The 19,460-nt window shown below is 41.6% G+C and overlaps 2 protein-coding genes across 2 annotated transcripts; one reads left to right on the forward strand and one right to left on the reverse strand.

The window, feature by feature from the left end:
• Nucleotides 1–4,890: 4,890 nt before the first annotated feature.
• Nucleotides 4,891–10,195, reverse strand: hscb (HscB mitochondrial iron-sulfur cluster cochaperone). Its single transcript, XM_079270923.1, has 6 exons — nt 9,745–10,195; nt 9,540–9,636; nt 6,680–6,769; nt 6,357–6,501; nt 5,211–5,258; nt 4,891–5,050 (listed from the first exon to the last, which is right to left on the reverse strand). Exons 1-6 carry the CDS (start codon nt 10,110–10,112, stop codon nt 4,956–4,958), a joined length of 843 nt encoding a protein of 280 aa, XP_079127049.1. The 5' UTR covers nt 10,113–10,195; the 3' UTR covers nt 4,891–4,955.
• Nucleotides 10,196–12,889: 2,694 nt separating this feature from the next.
• LOC306779250 (volume-regulated anion channel subunit LRRC8A) lies at nt 12,890–19,228 on the forward strand (the record flags this gene model as incomplete). The annotated part of the gene is made up of 2 exons (XM_079271092.1): nt 12,890–15,001; nt 15,146–19,228. 2 exons carry the CDS (start codon nt 12,890–12,892, stop codon nt 15,419–15,421), a joined length of 2,388 nt encoding a protein of 795 aa, XP_079127218.1. The 3' UTR covers nt 15,422–19,228.
• Nucleotides 19,229–19,460: the final 232 nt, after the last annotated feature.

Here is a 19,460-nt window from a genome sequence, read left to right on the forward strand (position 1 = left end):
GACATTAAGCCGTTTCTGTCAGATCAGCAAGACTGAATAGGTTCTACACATAAAATACATGACCTATTCTATGGAAAGAAAGGACATATAATACAAGTGTCTACAAATATTACAGTGGTGACAAACAATGAGAAGGCAAAAGGCACGCGCTCAACCCAGTTTGTTAGGGATTGCGCAATCTGAGGTGAGGCACAGCTCGTCGCTGCCTCACCTCACGTGTCTCCTCTGTTTGAACAGGACATGCGCAAATTCAGCGATTTTGACTGTAAAAATGCTTAAAATGATTGAAATCATACAGAAATTACATTTATAGCACAGATCAGTAGAGAAATATTATTTATTTTATTTTATCATTATGTTTTTTACTTTTCATGATGGCAGGTGAGGCTCTGCCGCCTCCCCTGACCGCACGTCCCTGGGCTACATAGTTATGCTATTGTGGGCTTTTTTTGTCAAAACAATCGTAATAAATTTGTGTTAGTGTTAGCCGACATTTTTCATTCATTTGGCGCTCCCCTAGCATTCCCCTAACTGTCTTTGCCTATCCCTCATGGTGTTCATCTTCATTTGGGAGTAAATTCGAAGCAAGGAATTCTCAATGTTTTTGGAGCTTTGTGAAAGTTTTTGCCTTTCGCCACTTAAGAGCTGCAATGTCAGAGTGGAATTCAGTGATTTCAATGCTGTGCAAGTTATTCAGATGAGATGTGAAACAAGGCCAGAGCTGAACCTTGGACAATGAGATTGCTGTGAGATAAGCAGCGGGGAGCAGCACAGAGGAGGAGATAAGGTGAGGAGCGCGATCTCAGAGGCGAGTGGTTTGCACTCGACTGAGCTGAAAGTGAATGACTGATCTGTTTCCACACGCATACACCTTGTTTAAAACCACCGGTTCTTCCACTTCAAAGGCTTTCCAAACTCAAGAACCACAAAGGAGCCTTTTGAAGCAATCTCTCCTGGTGTTTCAAGGGGACAGCCAAGTGCTCCAAAAAAATCCCTCTTAACTTGCAGATCCACCCGCAACCTGCTGCTTCATGGATGTTTCATTTAAACCGGACCCTTCTTTTTCTATGGGGATTAAGCTCCCCAGAACGTGTTGTAAACATCTCAGATAAATGATATTATGCTTTTGTGGGCTATTTGACTTTGTAGATGCAAAAAAACCCATCAATGTGCATTCATCAGGTCGCCTGTTTTTGCATATAGCCACACCATGTAGGTAAAAGAACTGCAGCTGTAAAATATGTAATATCAAGACCATTCCCAGTTCCCTGTACAATCACTGGAATAGAAAGTTTGATTGAACACTTTGCCATCCTTAAATGTTCAGGGGAGACAGTTTGAGTTACATCAGTGACCCAATAATGAGGAACGTATGCCACCGAATAACATACACGCAATACAGGCTTTTAAACAGCAATACCCTATAGCTGGATCTTGGATTTGATTTGTGTGCATTGGGAAATATACACACTTCTGCACTATGCTGAGCTCTGAAAAGGGGTGCCTTTAAAAACCTGCAACCTTCTGTTAATCCTGGAATATACGGTAACAGGATGTGGGCTACTAGACATGAATGCTGCACAACAGAAAATGTGTTTGATTGGTACAGCGTACCAGATCAAATTCATTATAATTTGGAGGAGTACGTGACAAGAGCTTCAGGAAAAGCCTATTGATATGGGGATTACTTGACAACTGTGTATTTGAAAATACGCCGGCTGTCAATTCTGATCTGTGCAAACACATACAACCACTTGTACACAAAAGCATGTCGTGTTTCGATGAACCGGCTTTTTGCCTCATGTTGCTGCGGAGAGGCGAGATTCCCCCAGAAATCTCTCAGCGTAGCCGACATCAAAAGCTTCGAGCAGCGGCTCGCCTGCCGCAGTGAGGATCACCTCTGGGAATTCTCCCCACAAACATGCAGCCGAGAAGACAGGCGGTTATGGTCAAAGTGTGTTCTGAATCGACTTATAATTACATTCAATTAGGATGAAGCAAAATCTGGAGTGCGTGAGATATCGCATCTATGCTTTTAATGAACTGATCCCCCATTAAAGTCGGAGATAAGATGTGAACATGAAGCAGACAGTGGAGATAATATTCAGAGAAAATTAATACTCACCTGCATGTTTGAAGCGCAAAAGGGGAAAATAGTGGTATTTTATGATGCCAGCTTCTATTTTCCAATTTGCTCACTGTATAACATCACATTAGCAGACATATGAGACATGCTGGGTGTTGTGTTGTCACCGATAGCAGACAGTGGAAATAGCAGATTGCTACACGTGCTCTTGATCTTTGTGAAGACTGTCACATCCCTCTGTCGACACAAATCAGTGTCGAAAAGTTCCAACGGGAGGATTCAGACTGGAAACCCAAATCAAAATGTGCACACTATACGAAAAATGTGCTCTCTGAATCTTTCTTTGAGTAACGGGTTTCAAAGTAGACTGCGGTTTAGGAGCTTTGTGGGGCGGCAACGCACGGCTTGGTGAAGAGACGAGGAAAACAACATAAAAACACGGATTAAGGGCGGGAAGAAAGCCTAATGGCGGTAGATTATAGTGGCATTACTACCCGGTGAGACACAAGCACACACAGCAGGCTGGAAGTATCTGTGAGATGATGGGACAGACACTCAACGGGTGACTCACACAGCAGCTGAGTGGAGGGGCGAGGATCATAAAGACAGGGCTCAGTGAGTCATCCTCCACAGGTTTAGACTTTTGTCAATCAAACCTTTAATTGGCTGCTGTTTGTATCCACAGCTGAAGGTTTCTATATAGTACAGTCGCGTCCGTACTTCATCATCATAAGTCAAACAGTCTATAATGAGGAATTTTCCCATTAGGTTTCTGTCAGGAGTACTGCAGTTGTGTTTCAGCGGCCCACCAACATTTCAGTCTTAATGTGATCAAGAGAACATTATGATTAAGACACGTGAACACATTCATCTTGTTATGATATTCACGTTAAGGCCATACGGAGATGATTAATACCGCAATTAGAACATGCACTGTTACTCACGTTGTTGGAGGCTAATTTAGACGCCATAATCCATGCAGGTAAAATTGCTCTCCGGGGATTTTCCAAGTTACAGCACTTGTGCCCGGATCATTTTTCACAGGCGCTACACATGGTGACATGCAGCCATGAAATGACTCAATTTGGAAACAACATCCCTGATACAAAGGTTTGTTGACTGTATGAAAACTGAAAAGCGAAATAAGCCTCACTTATTACATAATTCCAAATTGATGAAAGGAAATATTTTGGTATTCATGCATGTAGACAGTCTCATTATTACTTCCACAGTGTTCCGGTTTGGGAAACACGCTTATTTTCTTCATACGGATTAAAGCGATGAGATAAAATAAAGACGCTGGTAATCTGAATGCTAAAATAATCAGCTGCAGTTTGATATTCATTGGACAGATGTGTGACTGGTATACATTTTTTCAACTAACTCTCCATAAAATATCAAATTCCCCAAAATGTCAAATTGGTGCAATCATAGGACTTCTATTAACTGGGTCATGTCGGCCTTTACAGAATATTTGAATCAACCCAGAGCACCATGACCAGCGTATGGTGATCACATGTACCTCGTTCATCTTGCCATCCAATTCAAGTTCACAGCCCAGCTGTAGTCGGTCTTTTTTTCCCTTTCGTCTCTTTAGAACTCCATTTGAAAAAGTTTTGGGAGACAGCAGTGGCCTCAGTGTTGGTCGATCCCATTTTCTCATTAATTCAAAAGGTGCCGTAGATGCTTTCCGATTACGACATGAATAATAAATAGGCCTGTTAGTCTCCTTGTGGTGGGCACTGTTTAATTCAATGTCCATCCGTGGGTATTAAGGAAACTGCCTCTCCGTGGTAAAAAAAACAAAAACAGCCTTAGACAAATGACATTGTGGTTCCAGACTTAATAAACAACCAGTCACAATGTGTTACAGTGGGATGGTCCAGTGGGGTGTGGCACACAGAAAAACAGTCAGTGTAAAACCACGAACACATACTAAATGGTTTAGGTTGTCACGCTAGCGTGTGTCAGATAACATGTTTCATATGATATGTGATCTGATCGTTCCCTTTCTGCCATCAGATTAAGTGACGACCTCACTATTTTTAGCGTGATTGTATCGGTTTCTCGGATCAAAAGCCTTCGTGTGACTGGAGCTCCAATTTGCAAAGCAATTACAGATTATAAATCTGTTTTTAAAAAGAAACTGAAATGAGAGAGAAGGTGGATTCATTTACATTCTGATGCACCTATCGGTGTGCTGCAGGCATAGGTGTGCAGGGTCAATGTGCATCAATTTATAAGCTAGAACTTTACACAGATCGCAGATCTTTGGCTCATCAAGTCATCGTCATTCAGTGGTGTCTCCCACGATCATAGCGTCGATGCGAAGCCACCATGAATAATTCAATAGGTTGTCTACCCCAATAAAGGACTTCGTTCTGGTTTCATATCCAGTTTGTACAACATGTACTTCAACTCTGCGTGACGATTGTCAAGGTGTTATGTCTCCACCTAAAGGCACCCTGAGGAACTGTTCCTGCTGGACTGATAGGCAGGATAATCATAAACACTCTGAGCAGCACATTTAATCAGTGCCAATTATAGATCTCTGGCATATTTAATGATACATTGGGGACAAGTGGATATGATTAGGCTCGTGAAATGAGTGGAATTCAAGGGAGATACTGCATGCATCAAATTACACCCTTGTATCTGTACAATTATTGATAAAAAAAAATGGCAGATTAAGTACAAATCACTATTAATTCAGTTTTGTAAGATGTATTACAAGTAGTTTTATTGTTCAACTTCAACAATAGATTTATATAATCTCAAGACAAATGTACAAACATTTGCGTGCTTCTGTACAAACAATTGTTTTTAACAGTAACTACAAATATTAAATAAAGTGACACTAAGGGGGAAATTACATGAATTCAGAAAGTTTTTCCTTTACTTTCTCTTCGATGTTTGCATAGTATTTCATTTGGGCAAGCAGGGCTTTGGCGGCTTGAAGCTCTCCTGATGAAAGAAAAAAAGAAAGTGAAAGAGTGCACAAGGAAGTTCAATCACTGACTCACTCGGTGACTTGAAGGAAAGCTTCGGCAGAGATTTCAAGACAAACAAAGGAATGAGTGGGAGGAACTAGAGAATGTTTCAATGCAACGTCTGACTATAATACCTTCAAGGAGGGCAGCGTCTATCGCCTCCGTCAAGACTGCCAGTTTCCCTGCAAGTGAGGAGACAAGTTCCAGTTCTGCACGCGTTACCAGGACATGGCACATACAGTGCTGTTTATAGAAGCCCATAAGCACACTCACCCCTGAGAGTAGCTGCTTGATGTGAAGTTACACAAAGCACATCGACACAATGAATTATTTAAGTTTACAAAATGGGACAGAAATTGAACAGATCGTGTAGACAGACATAAAGCATGTAGTGTCATGTATGCATCACTCATTGGTCGCAAACTGTCAACGTTGTTGTGCCTTGCATATCGACGGTAGGCGATCATATCCCATATTTGATACTATGGGCGCATTTGTTATGAATTAGCCATTCAGTGGTTCTCTAATTATCTTTCTATGTGGTAGTTTGCATCGTGAGTGGCGGAGTCCGCCATTGCTGGCTTGGATTCATATTGCCTACGCATGCACCTACAGTATATCGGTTTTTTTTTTTTTATCATTATCGTGACGTCAACTTCTTCGATAAAAACATTGCAAACGTCTGTGATATTGCACTCAGGGACCAGTAGAAAATGCCACCTAAACATGTAACTTTTTTTCTTGGTGCCTTTTGTGTTCAGTTCAATGTTCATTAAATATAGAAATAAGTATCGAAATGATTTACTTTCTTTTTTTCCCGCAATATTCAGCAACGTTATCGCATGTTTTCCACATGTCGTGCAGCCCTGGCATGCATTACAACATGGGTTTTTTCAGTTGCACTGTGAACAGATGCATCCATTGTTCTCGGAGTAGTATCGAACAACACTTGCTGTTACCATGGTGATTACAGATGTCACCAAATGGACCAGAACTGAAATCTTAAAAGATTACAACTTCAACCCTTAGAATAAAGTGTCTCAGCCCAGTGAGCAGCCAAAATAGGGATTTTTGTTTATTGTATAGTTTAATTTCAAATTACTTTTTGAGGCATGGAGGTAAAACTAGTCTGAAATATGAAATAGCTACATATCTGAAGTGTCAGCGTCAATTATCCAGGTATATCTTCTCTCCCACCTGTTCTAATTCACGATCAACGCTCGGCTCAAATCGATCCACCAGACTTTCACTCAATGAATAAAACGGGCGAATCCATTTACCTTTTGTGTCTTGGCCGATCTTATTGGCGTCCTCTGGAGTCCGTGCTTCATCAAGAGCTTCATTGATCTCCATCAGCTGCATTAGGAACCCCGAGTCAGCCCCGGAGTCGGTGCCCTCGTCTGTACGCACCCCCTCCAGCTCCAGCTGAAATATAGGATGGACGTTCATGAAACTCAACTGCAGCTTTTTTTAAATGCATGTTACTACTTTTGAGTGACAGATGGTGGAGATGGTTCCCTAGAACAAGCCATCAGACAGACAGAGCTTTCAGTTATGAAAATAAACTATTCATTAGAAGAGAAGTCAGAGATTTCAAACTCACCATATAAAGACCACGACTCAAAGGCTTAAGCAGAGTCTGGTATGCTTTGTTCACGAGAGCCGAGTAGCTTTCTGAATACTCCTGTTCCTTCTGCAAAAGAGGAATCTGTTATGTTTGCTTCTAATGATATTCAGTCCACATTCATTCATTACAAAGGAAAGGAACTGTGTGTTTATTGTGAATCTTACATTATCCAGAGTTACACACCAAACTGTCACAAATTGGAATTATATCTGAGCTGTTTTACACCCTGTCGTCCTAATCTATACCACTGTCATCTTTTCAAACACCAAATCCTCAGTGATACTGACAATAAGATGTATGACATACAGCTCCTCTTTTGTAGTCGAGCAGTTTGGGACCCTTCGAGGGATCCAGGTGGAAGTTTGACACGACAGACGTGTGGAAACAAGACGGGGAGGAAAATATCTTGGAAATGGTTGGCAGATCTGAGTACAGTTTGCAGCTATCAGGTCTGTCAGCTCTTGTGAAAATCAATAGTCTCGAGCTCTGGGCCCATGGGCCCGTCGTGTGGAGCTGTTTCTCTAATAACAACCGGTGCAGTAGGTGGCTGCCTTGTAGCCTTGTAGAAGTAATGAGTTTTCTATACATGATGAAGACCCCTGAGGCGGGAAGATGGCTAATTAAGAAAAAATGGCCAGAGGTGCCGGTAAATAAAACTGAGTCGGTACAATATTGGACAGGTCGTTTGGTGAAGAAACCATTTGGGCTACCCCGCCTCTCTCGCATGCTGCTGAATAGGAGCTTTCATATCATGCCACGACAACATTGTGCTTTTGCACCTGGGTGTACAAAATAAATTACATGCGAGGCAACACCCCTCCTCCCCTCCTTAGTACGCATGAAATTGCCAAACTGCCAGACATTTTTATTAATGATCCACGAGGGGGTAACAAGTCTGTTTACTACTTCATAAAATAACCTACAAAGACCTTCAACTTTAAACTACTCGGCTGCATTTGAATTGTTTTCCTTTCTGTGAAAGAAATGAATAGCTGCACCCATCGAGGTTTTTATGTAAAACTGTGCTTTGGGCTGAATGTAACCTAGTTAGTGCTTTTTTTCCTCACAATATTCTGATGTAGGGAAGGTACGCTTGTCCGCCTGAAAGAAGTGACAAATCAAGAGTGAAGAGGAAGGGAATTTTTTATTTGATAAACGGCAGTGAGTGATTGCTCCATCCACCAAGATGCAACCTCTTTCCTGTCTTTTCTCTTGAGTGTCTACCAGTATAAAGCGTCGCCATGAGTTTGCTGTGTGCCGGTTGTTTCTTACTCCAAGCAGCAGAGGCTGAGATACCCTTACTTTTATGGGTCAAGTGGCCAAAACACTTCATTCTATATTTCCCATGAAGCAACTTGATAGCGCCTTTCCTTAGATCCTCCCAAATGAAGAGTCATGTCTTTAAACTACACTTCCTAGTTTGTAACACAGGCGTTCTGTTAGAAATCTGTAGTCTCATAACCAAAGCTGAAACAACCCTGATGACATCACTGTGACATAATCGGGGTAATTTTATCCCACTTGTCAAATTCAAGACGTCAGAGACCAGTTTTCACATTACTTGTAACTGATCTTTGAAGTGGAAATCAGTGGATGCTGGGTAGTAGAACAGGCATTCTTTATTATTTTCTGGCCTTTAATAAACAAGATAATATCTCTAAAATAAAGGTCCTTTTTTACTTCTTTCGACGAACTTTCTCTTACTTAACATTTACTTTACTTGTATGCTTTCTCGTGTTTTTAAAAGTAATTGTATCTTTGATCATACTTTATTCTTTATCATTGAAATGGATGTCGTCCTTGAATTTGGTCATATATATATATATATATATATATATATATATATATATATATATATATATATATATATATATATATATATATATATATATATATATATATATATATATATATATATATATATATATATATATATATATATATATATATAACTGTGCTTAAGAATTCACATCAATAAAAAACATGACACATCACACTGTTTTGTCACTGTTAGCTAGCTACCGTTCCCTCGGATGTAGTGACACAAAATAGATTGTTTTTTTAAATCAAAAAGTGATGCTGGAGAAATCCCTGCCTTCAGGCCAACAGAGTCCCATGTGCAAAGAAACACATCGCAAGGAAATTGTTCGCTGTTGCCATGAAACATCTTCATCAGTAAGGACAGCCACTTATTGAAGCCAGCTTGCTACAGCACAAAGCATTTTTTAATCGATTTATTTAACCTCGATTCCGTCCCCATCATCTGGTGCTCCTATTAGTATAATATATAACATATTAATAACTTTGTTCTTCGTAAATGTGTCCTGTGTGGATGAGATATAATGCACCTTTGTTCATACCAGATTTTGCAAATGTTTGCCTTTTTGCACTCAAAAAGTAGAAAATAAAAGTACTTTCTATTCTATTCTTTTACTTGTTCTCTTTCTGAGAGTTTTGGTAAACCAGGTACCAACCTGGTATTTCTACTATATGTATTTGCAAGTTGTCCTCCTTTCTGTCTTAAAGCAATGCTTTCATGCATCAGTGGTTTCATTTTTTTGATTCCTTGAACTTAAATGCCTGGTAGCAAAATATAGGGAAAGCTGCCTTACGATGGCCGGAATTTGTCAATGGCCTTTAAGAAGCACATCTTCAACTTTTCCCAGACCAAATCACAAACAAATATCAATGTTATGTGGCCTAATAGGGAGAAAGTGTCAAAACCCAAATTCCAGTGTCACACTTGTACGAAAAGATAGGGCAGCCTCAGCTGCCCCATGAACCCATGTTACTGAACTGATCTACAGTCAGGCTCCCCTCACATCCCCCTGCCTACCACAGATCTCTGGTTGAAGTTGTCTGGATGTAGCGACCGCTGGAGCTGCAAGTATCTTTTCTGCAGCTTTTGTGTGTCCAGTGTGAATGTGAAGTCACTGCAAAGAGGCAAACACATGGTGACATATGTTGTTGCTCACACTTTATGAATAAAACGGTCATAGATAGATGACAGTGAGAAATTATGAATAGGATATGATACGTACCAATCCATAATTGTAAAGTAGGATGCATCTTCTTCCGGGGGCTGAATGACTTTACATGACATGCAGAAGAATGCAGGAGTTGTATCAAGAGGCTGTTTGCAATTCCAGCAGTTCAGTTTGACTTCACCTGTGCAGTAACTCCTGATTGAACTGGCTGGATAAGTAGAGTAAATACGCTGTAAGTCCTTTCCCAGTGCGTTGAGGTCCATGTTGCTGTGCCATGTCTCCTTCTTGGAGAAGCTGGTGGACATGCAATGTGCTGCACATGTAACAGTTTGATAAACAGACTGTCGCTTCCTCATAAGCCAGCTGTGGTGCAGTGAAGCCCGTGATGTGCACAAAATCCGCAAAGTGTTCAGTGGCAACATTTTCAAAAAATTCAAATACACTACTTGGGGCTGTAATGCAGTCCCAATGCAAACACAAGATATTTTCCTTGCTGTCAAAACGTTTAATTTCTCTCTTCCAGAATAAGAGGAAGTGCGTTCTTCTTCTACGCGTGTTCACAGCACCACACTGCCACCCCTCGTCATGGCGGTACAGCGGGGGCTCGTCTCCGATGTGCTGGGAAAAAACAACAGCTAGCAAGCGGAGCTGCTCGCAACAGCCAACGCACTTATTTAGTAAACTATTTATATTAAAGTAGCGTTGGATTTTATTGTATCACACCAAACGTAGTAAGTTGAACATCATAGTGTCTTTAATACATGTTGGAAATGTATCACTGTCATATCAACCACAGCGTTTTGAGAGGATGTAAACTTCCAATGGTCAGCATGTTGCTATGTTAGCTCACTAGCTAACAGCAGCCTATCTTAGTTTGCTAATGTATTTTAACAGCAGCAATTGTATTTTTTTGCGGTCACTGCTTATAATTAGCTTGTTGTCAGATACCAGAGTGCTTCCCCCAAAGATAGTCTTTCGCATCATTTAATGTAATTTATGGAAATGAAACAGTGGGCTTTAACTTCCTGTTAAGAAGTGCTTGCTCAGCTAACTGACCTAGCTAGATAACAAAGACATCACATGCTAACGTAACCGGCTGTAAAGTTAGCCAGCTGGTAGCCTTACGTTTTATGTAACGTTATTTGACAACACGGTCATGACTTCCACGATATGTTACACCATCGTTATGAAGAGCCCGTAAAGCTACAGACCTGTTATCGTAAAGATATTAGTGTTTAAACATAACTTGGATCAGTTAGCTGGTATATGCATGCAGGCGTTAACGCTGAGCTGGAACCTCATTAACATCTCCCCTTTTTTCTTGTTCATGTCTTCTGTTCAACCCTATGGCGATGACAAAGGCAATGGTCGATGAAGAGTTATGGTTACACACAGAGTGGCTTGTCCACCAGGGTCTTCATCAAGCACTGGAACCCAGATAACTCCAAACCGGTGAGTACTTCATTTACTGAGTGTGCTTGTTGTTGTGCTGCAACATCATCATCATCATCTGCTCTTACCAGGCCACATCCCTTGAATGGTTATGTATGCAGAAGTTTCTCTGATCTCGGGCCAGTGTAAATATGGTCATTTGGTCAAGGATCAGACTTGGCGTCTTCAGTCCTCGTCTTTACAGTTTCCTAACAAAGGACAAGCTCTGATGAATGCCATGTCCCGATCCACGGCGTGTATTTGTAGGTGTGTGGTGTGTGTGTGCTTTAGGGGTTGACAGGAGTGCAAAAGGTCACGGTGGAGTATTCCAGAGAGACACTGGTTGGAGACAGCAGTTTCTACAAGGTAAACAGGATCTGGTCCTGAAGGTCGAGGGAGGTGCTTCTCAAGGCCCCCGCAGACAATACTCTGGGTATTATTAACGGAAACGGCTAAGAATAGAGAGCAAGGTGGCTCCTCTGGCGGTCATGTTGTTTGGGTTAAACGAGCCAAAACGGAACCTCATCTTTTAGAAGAGTGACTTCTCAAGTTGACACGCTGGGTGTGTCACACTCACACAGGGCTGAAAGGTTGATTTGCTTTATCTTGCTCTGATGTGCCACAGCAGCAAAGGAGTAGTCCTGGTTCGCTCTTCACTGCTTCTGTATGGAGTTATTGCGCCTCACGTTTCGGATTTGTAAGTAGAACCATTTCCAAGTGTGTTTTGAGCAGTTTTGGCACATGGAAATATGATTATTATGCCAACCTCTAATCATAGTTAGTAGTAGTTCATCTATGCAATATAAGGTTTTTATTTGTCATTGTACGACAGGGTTGCACAACGAAATTTAGATTGTAGTTCCAATTTGCTACATAGGAAAAATAACAATATGTTTGTAGTGTGGAGGGTGAATTCAGGAGTCTCACAGAGATAAAAAACTGGTTTTATTGTGTGGTTGTTCGGCAGCCTATACTTGAATCTCTTCCCAGATGGCAGCAGGGTGAACAGGTTGTGTCTAGGGTGCGTATTGTCTTTTAATAATGTCACAGGCTTATTTCAGCTTCTCCTAATTAAATAAACACTAAGTATCGGAGTACTTTACACAGTTTGAATCACTTAGTTTAGGTGTCGTAATCAGCATCAGAAAAGAACAGGTGGGCTCTCTGCATCCCTGCTAATTAGGGTGCCCTCCCTGATAAAAATCAGACAGAGGTTTTTCTTGATGAAGCCAATCTGAAAGGATTGTTCTGTTTTTTATTTTTACTGATTTATTATATGCATGGCTTGCATACCAGTGTGATATTTGTTATTTTTCTTCATGTAGACAACCCATTTAATAAGTCCGAAAGGGATCAAATCGACTTCTATTTTATCAATTTGGCCACATTTAAAATGCCATGTCCAGTAGGACACACCCTTTTCGGAAATGAGATTAATCGTGTCTGTGTAATAATAGTTCAGTCAATAACACAGTAAAGTCAATCAGGCAATTCTTTGTCACAGCAAGTGTGACTCTCTATTTTATTACTCCTTGCAGCAATTATCCACTGAAACTGTCTGGTGACCTTTTTTGTTAGCAGTGTAGTATTGATTTTTGGGTTTCGTATTGTGGTTCAGGTGAAGGCTGTTCAGGCATTTAAATTTGTCTCTTTCATTTTGAAGGATGTCTGTAGTGTGTCGATGTTTAACAAGGCTCTATAATTCACAATGTCACTGTGGTCCTTTATCAACATGTTGTCCTCTCTCTTTGGTCCCCACAGATAAACCATGATCCCCATCACTGAGCTGCGGTACTTTGTGGACACACAGCCGGCCTACCGCATCCTGAAACCATGGTGGGACGTGTTCACCGACTACATCTCCATCGTTATGCTTATGATCTCTGTGTTTGGGGGCACACTGCAGGTCACTCAGGACAAGATGATCTGCCTGCCCTGCAAATGGGTGGTCAACGACACCTGCCAGAAGAACTTCAATTCCACCCTCGGCGCGTCGTTGTTCGCGGAGCCCAAAGGGATCCAGTATGATCTGGACCGCCACCAGTACAACTACGTGGATGCTGTGTGCTATGAGAATAGATTGCACTGGTTTGCCAAATATTTTCCTTACCTAGTATTACTTCACACCCTCATTTTCCTAGCCTGCAGCAACTTCTGGTTTAAGTTCCCACGGACAAGTTCCAAACTAGAGCACTTTGTATCCATCCTGCTGAAATGCTTCGACTCCCCGTGGACAACTAGGGCACTGTCTGAGACGGTGGTTGAAGAGAGCGACCCGAAACCAATGAAGATGAACGGCTCAATGGACCACAAGGCGTCCGTTATCAGTGAGGATGTTGAAGCGAGTGTTCCGATGCTCCAAAGGACAAAGACGCGCTTCGAGCAGGGCATCGTAGATAGAACAGAAACGGGGGTGTTGGACAAGAAAGAGGGCGAGCAGGCCAAAGCCCTGTTTGAAAAAGTCAAGAAGTTCCGCATACACGTCGAAGAAGGAGACATTGTGTACAGGCTGTACGTCCGTCAGACTATTATCAAAGTCATCAAGTTTATTTTCATAATCTGCTACACAGGGTATTACGTGCACGATATTAAATTCAGCGTCGACTGTTCGGTGAATATAGAGAGCCTGACGGGTTACAGCGTGTACCGCTGTGCTCACCCGCTGGCTACCCTTTTTAAAATCTTAGCCTGTTTCTACATTAGCTTAGTAATGGTGTATGGTTTGATCTGCATGTACACGCTTTGCTGGATGCTTCGGCGCTCTCTAAAGAAGTACTCCTTCGAGTCGATACGGGAGGAGAGCAGCTACAGTGACATCCCCGACGTGAAGAATGACTTTGCGTTCATGATGCACATGATAGATCAGTACGACCCTCTGTACTCCAAACGCTTCGCCGTGTTCCTCTCGGAGGTCAGCGAAAATAAGCTGAGGCAGCTCAACCTCAACAATGAGTGGACACTGGACAAGCTCCGGCAGAGGATTACCAAGAACTCTCAGGAGAAGTTGGAGTTGCACCTTTTCATGCTGAGTGGCATTCCGGACACAGTATTTGACCTGATGGAGCTGGAGGTTCTGAAACTGGAGCTCATTCCGGATATCACCATCCCGCCGATCATCGCCCAGCTGGTCAACCTGCGAGAGATGTGGCTTTACCACACGCCGGCCAAAATCGAAGCTCCCGCGTTGGCTTTTTTGCGCGAGAACCTGAAGTCTCTGCACATCAAGTTCACGGACATCAAAGAGATTCCCTTATGGATCTACAGTCTGAAGAATCTGAGTGAGCTTCATCTGACCGGGAACCTCAGTGCGGAGAACAACCGCTACATTGTCATCGATGGGCTCCGGGAGCTCAAGAGGCTCAAAGTTCTTCGTCTGAAGAGCAATCTCACCAAGCTACCTCAGGTGGTGACCGATGTGGGCATGCACCTCCAGAAGCTCTCCGTCAACAACGAAGGCACCAAGCTGATGGTGCTCAACAGCCTGAAGAAGATGGTGAACCTGACTGAGCTGGAGCTCATTCGCTGTGATCTAGAACGCATACCGCACTCCATCTTCAGCTTGCACAACTTGCAGGAGATCGACCTGAAGGACAACAACCTGAAGACCATCGAGGAGATCATCAGCTTCCAGCACCTTCATCGCCTGGTCTGCCTTAAGCTCTGGTACAACCAGATCGCCTATATTCCCATCCAGATTGGCACACTGACCAACCTGGAGAAACTGTACCTGAACAGAAACAAGATCGAGAAGATGCCCGGCCAGTTGTTCTATTGCCGCAAGCTGCGCTTCCTGGATCTCAGCCATAACAACCTGACCTGTATCCCTACGGACATTGGCTTCCTCCAGAATCTTCAGTATCTGGCAGTTACAGCCAACAGGGTGAGTACTTTGGTTATGTTTTGGTTTACTGGAGTACTGGTTTTAAAGTCCGTCATGGTTTGTTTGCAACAATTGAAGTTACAAATTCTAACACCGCTGTGTTTCTCTCCCATCATCTAACACCCTCCCCATCTCGACACATAGATTGAGAGTCTGCCCAACGAGCTGTTCCAGTGCAAGAAGCTCCGCACTTTGAACTTGGGCAACAACTGCCTGCAGTCTCTGCCATCGCGGTTTGGAGAGCTGACCGGGCTTACACAGCTAGAGCTGAGAGGGAACCGTCTGGAGTGTCTGCCCGTGGAGCTGGGCGAGTGCCGACAGCTAAAGAGGACCGGCCTCGTGGTGGAGGAGGACCTCTTCAACACCCTGCCCTCGGAGGTCAAGGACCAGTTGTGGAAAACGGACAAGGAACAGCCTTGAAGATGTCTGTGGCCCCGAGTGAAAACAGATGCTGACCAACAGCGCCCTGGCACAGGAGGAACGTCCTCTACTCTCCCACGGGGCTTGTTGAAGCGGGCGGTAGTCCCGCTGCAGTGTACTGCCAGTAAGGTTGGGTATCGAGAACCAGTGCCAGTTGGGCACAATTTAATTACTGACAGCTTCTGGTCGTTCTCTTAATTCATAACTGTGCAGTCTGTTGTCCCTTCTTTTGCAAACAACTCCTCAGGCCTTTCCAGTGCAACCCAGTAATGATGCTTTTTTTTTCTTTTAGCAATAATGTAGCAGTGCCATTGTCATCAGCCGCGTGGGGGTTTCATGTTGTGCTTCTCAGTAGCTGTACACACACTTTCTTGTCTAATCAAGATAGAATACATTTTTGAAATAATCTGTCCAGTATTGTTGTGATCAGCTTGCTCTCTCATTTGTAAAACTAAGACCTCTGCCTCATAACCTGCAACGTGATTAATCATAAATCATTACGGGCTACAGGCTGTAACTCTTGTTTTTTATAATACTATTAATGATGCAGATGCTCACTCACAATAATTGACGAGTCATCTGATAAGATCACAAAATATGATATTGATATGTATTATGATTATGATGCCAATCACACGCAAACAGTCAAGTCAGCAACCCTATAAGTTTTAGTCATAATAATTGTAGTCCATGCCTTTTATAACTATTGTTTTTCGGGCCTTCAAATACCTTCATTTGTGCTTATTTTGAAATGAATCTGAAAATGATGAACATACGACATAAAAACCACAAATCAAACGATGAGTCATGTCAAGAAAGGTAATGTAATCTGAGATCCGTGTGTTTGAGAGGAGACTGATGAGTTCTCATTGGTTCTGAGTGTAGCGGTACAACGTGTGGTGTTGGGCTAGAGAGTGGAGGGTTGATCTTCCTGGGGAACGATGTGTAGTGTGTTTGACTGAGTGCTGGGAGAAGCAATCATTCTACTGAATGCTACCCGCTGGACTATTATTCCACAATATTCCCCCCATACAATGAAGTTAGTGGAGCGTGTTATCGGCAAGCAGATACCCAACCATTACTGCCAGTACACTATTCAGTGGGAATTTAGCAACATCTGTGTCAATGTCATGCTGCGTTCACATTGTTTGTATGTAATGAGTTGCACAAATCAAATGAGGTTTTGCATGAGGTGAGTCACGTCGGCATTAAAAGCATTGAATTGAAGTTCATACGGGATAACACAATCGTGACATTGAAATGGATCGTCAGTGATATGTTTGAAACAAACGCTAACCTCAAACACTACATTGCTTTATTCTCACCTGGCCTCAGCGTGTTAGTAATGTTTCTGTTTAAGTCATGCTGAACTGCATTAGTCAAAATGTGGTGCAATGTTCAGTGTAGATGCTCAACTGTGCATGAGATGACGGCCATCTTTGAGCGTAATCTATTCCACTTCCTGTATTGGAGTCATTAAGGTGAGGTCAATGTGGATATGTTTTTTCTAAGACAAAGAACAATGCAATTATGTCCAACATTTCTGAAGCGTCATCGTCGTGAAAAACTAGCTACATTCCACTTAATGTATACGGGCAAATTGTAATTCCTACAAATTATTCTCTCATCGGCAAAGAGAGATTTTTATTTTTTTTAAAGAGCCATGGCTGTCAGATCGGTTGCCTTAGCTTTGATTCACTCCTGTGTTATGTATCATTTCTGTTATACAAAAACAACAAAAGTGTTGTGGAGTTTTTGGATGCAGATACTTGTCTCTGCAGCTTTGTTTTTTATGTTTTGCTTTAAATGTTTCATTCATAACTTCCAGTGGACTCCTCACATACCTGACACCAGTAACCAACGAGGGCCAATAAAAGATCCATATGGTGTGTTAACAGTGATTAATGACGTTGTTTTCTGTTGCCTCACCTCGTCACAGTGACTGCTAACTCTTTATCTCTCCTGCCATAGAGTCAGAAGGGCATTATCGTTCTGATTTTTACTGATCCAGTACATTTTCCACTCTATTTGTCAAAGTGATGTAGAAATGTAGACGTTGGAGTTAGATTTTTGGAAAACGTTGGTTGACGTTTATTGTGCAAAGGTTTGTTCTTTTTCTGTGCCAGATATACTCTCCTCTTATGGAAACACATTCCTCTTTTTTCATCACAAAGTCAAAATGTCAAAATATATTTTGTTTTATAACAGCAAGCAGGTCCTGGGTTCATGCACACGGCAGTGTAAATGTCTTAGTTTCTCTTTTTACTCATAATTGTGGGAGATATTTTTTTGGTGCTAATGGGCCTCTGTACTTTTTCCAGGTCTGGTCATCTAATTGTCATTTATTCCTCTGATTTCAATGTGTGTTCAATTATAGAGAAAAGTGTGAAACTGTTTGCCTGAGAGTGACTTTTCTGCACTTGTGTTTTGCCACAGTAAGCAGCACCATGCTAAAAATACATAATTCTAGATCAATGCACTGACACAGCACAACTCCTAACAGGCGTTCTTGTGTTTACCCAGAGAACAAAGTCATCAGTTTATGTTTTAATAAACCTAACTGCAAAGAATACTTAGACAGGAGCAATAGTACAGTGACTGGGTTGAAAAGCGTAGGAACAGTTTAAGACGTGTACATTTCTTTCAGCAACATGTTTAACTATGCTATATTGTGCAATATTGCCTTCATTTCCACGATGTAAAGTGGATGTAGTTTGATGTAGTTTTCACATGTGCACGGGCATTCTTTTGGTCGCATTCATTTTACTCCGGTGAGGAGTTGAGAGAATGCTTTTGCGCCTGTCCCACAAGTTACATTTAGGTAAACGCAAATAATAATACAATTTCATGAATATAACAAATGTTTTGTATGTATGAGAAGGTTTGACTGCCAGCCGTGAGATTAAATTCGATATCGGGTATTTAACAAGTATTTAGGTTTGTTTCTGTTTCAGAACTACTCCTAGAAAGACAAATTATTTACCTGTAAGTCCAGAAGACCTCAGCAATACACCGCAGATTTCGACAATCAGCTGTTCTCAATAAGACTGACGGCAGAGAACCTTTAGTCAAATGTAAAGTGTTTCACATGCACTGCGAGTAAACGTTAAGTACGGCAAACAAGCATGGTGTAGGTTGCTAGTACAATGGTATGAAATAGATTTGCGTTTATAGTTGTTCATCTTTTTGTTCTGTTTGCCCTTTTTTACAATTATGATTTTATTTTTACAACACTTGGTATTACAGTACAACTAAATTACTCAGGAAACCAGCCAGTACTCACTCCTTGTTTGAGTTGATTGCCTTTTTTTTGTTTTTTTTATTACACCTGTTATTTTTTATTATTTTAAACAATTGTTTCATACAGTTAGTTTTATATGCATATATATATACGTTCTTCCTGGTTTTGGTGTATTTAATATGGACTGCTGGTTTAAAACTAAATGTGTTTGTGTTTTTAAAGAAACCACTTGGTTTAACATTGATTCTGCGTTTTCCTCAATGACCATGTACAAATGGAGCTGTGTTTCAGAATTATTGTGTCTTCATCAGGATTAGTACGGATGCATGTGTGTATGTTGGCATGATGAGACTTTCTCATCCTGTGATGTCCATCTTTGTTCTTTCTCTTTAAATCATTTTTGGGTACAAAATTCTGATTTTCAATGTTTCCCATTTGGCTTCATGCATTGTTGGTTTGTCAAATTTGCCATTAATAAGGAAATATTCTGTGTGTCTGTATTAAAATGAATTATGTCACAGAGTATTCTGTTTAAATATGTGTCCCATCTTTTCCTGCACACGATCCACTCGAGGTAAAATAAACTTGGTTGACCTAATTTGTCTTGTTGAAATTTGAATTTTGTGAATGACTGTGTTCTGTTGTATTTTGGTGTTGGATAGATATGTCAACTGCCCAGCGTTGTGTTTGGGATTATGCACCAAAGCACAAAATCAACTGGCATGAGGCTTCAAGGTGCATCCTGCTCGACAACCTCATGTTGAGTTCCTGTCTTTAACAAGGTCCCTGTATCAAAAT

This window comes from Melanostigma gelatinosum (genome assembly GCF_949748355.1).
Source record: "Melanostigma gelatinosum genome assembly, chromosome: 6".
In the NCBI taxonomy this organism is placed as follows: Eukaryota; Metazoa; Chordata; class Actinopteri; order Perciformes; family Zoarcidae; genus Melanostigma; species Melanostigma gelatinosum.

Coding starts and splice junctions, on each gene's coding strand:
- hscb (XM_079270923.1), bottom strand. CDS start 10,112: ATGTTGCCACTGAACACTTTGCGGATTTTGTGCACATCACGGGCTTCA. Junction 9,637..9,744: donor TACTTTACAATTATGGATTG/GTACGTATCATA, acceptor GCCTCTTTGCAG/TGACTTCACATTCACACTGG. Junction 6,502..6,679: donor TGAGTCGTGGTCTTTATATG/GTGAGTTTGAAA, acceptor CCTATATTTCAG/CTGGAGCTGGAGGGGGTGCG.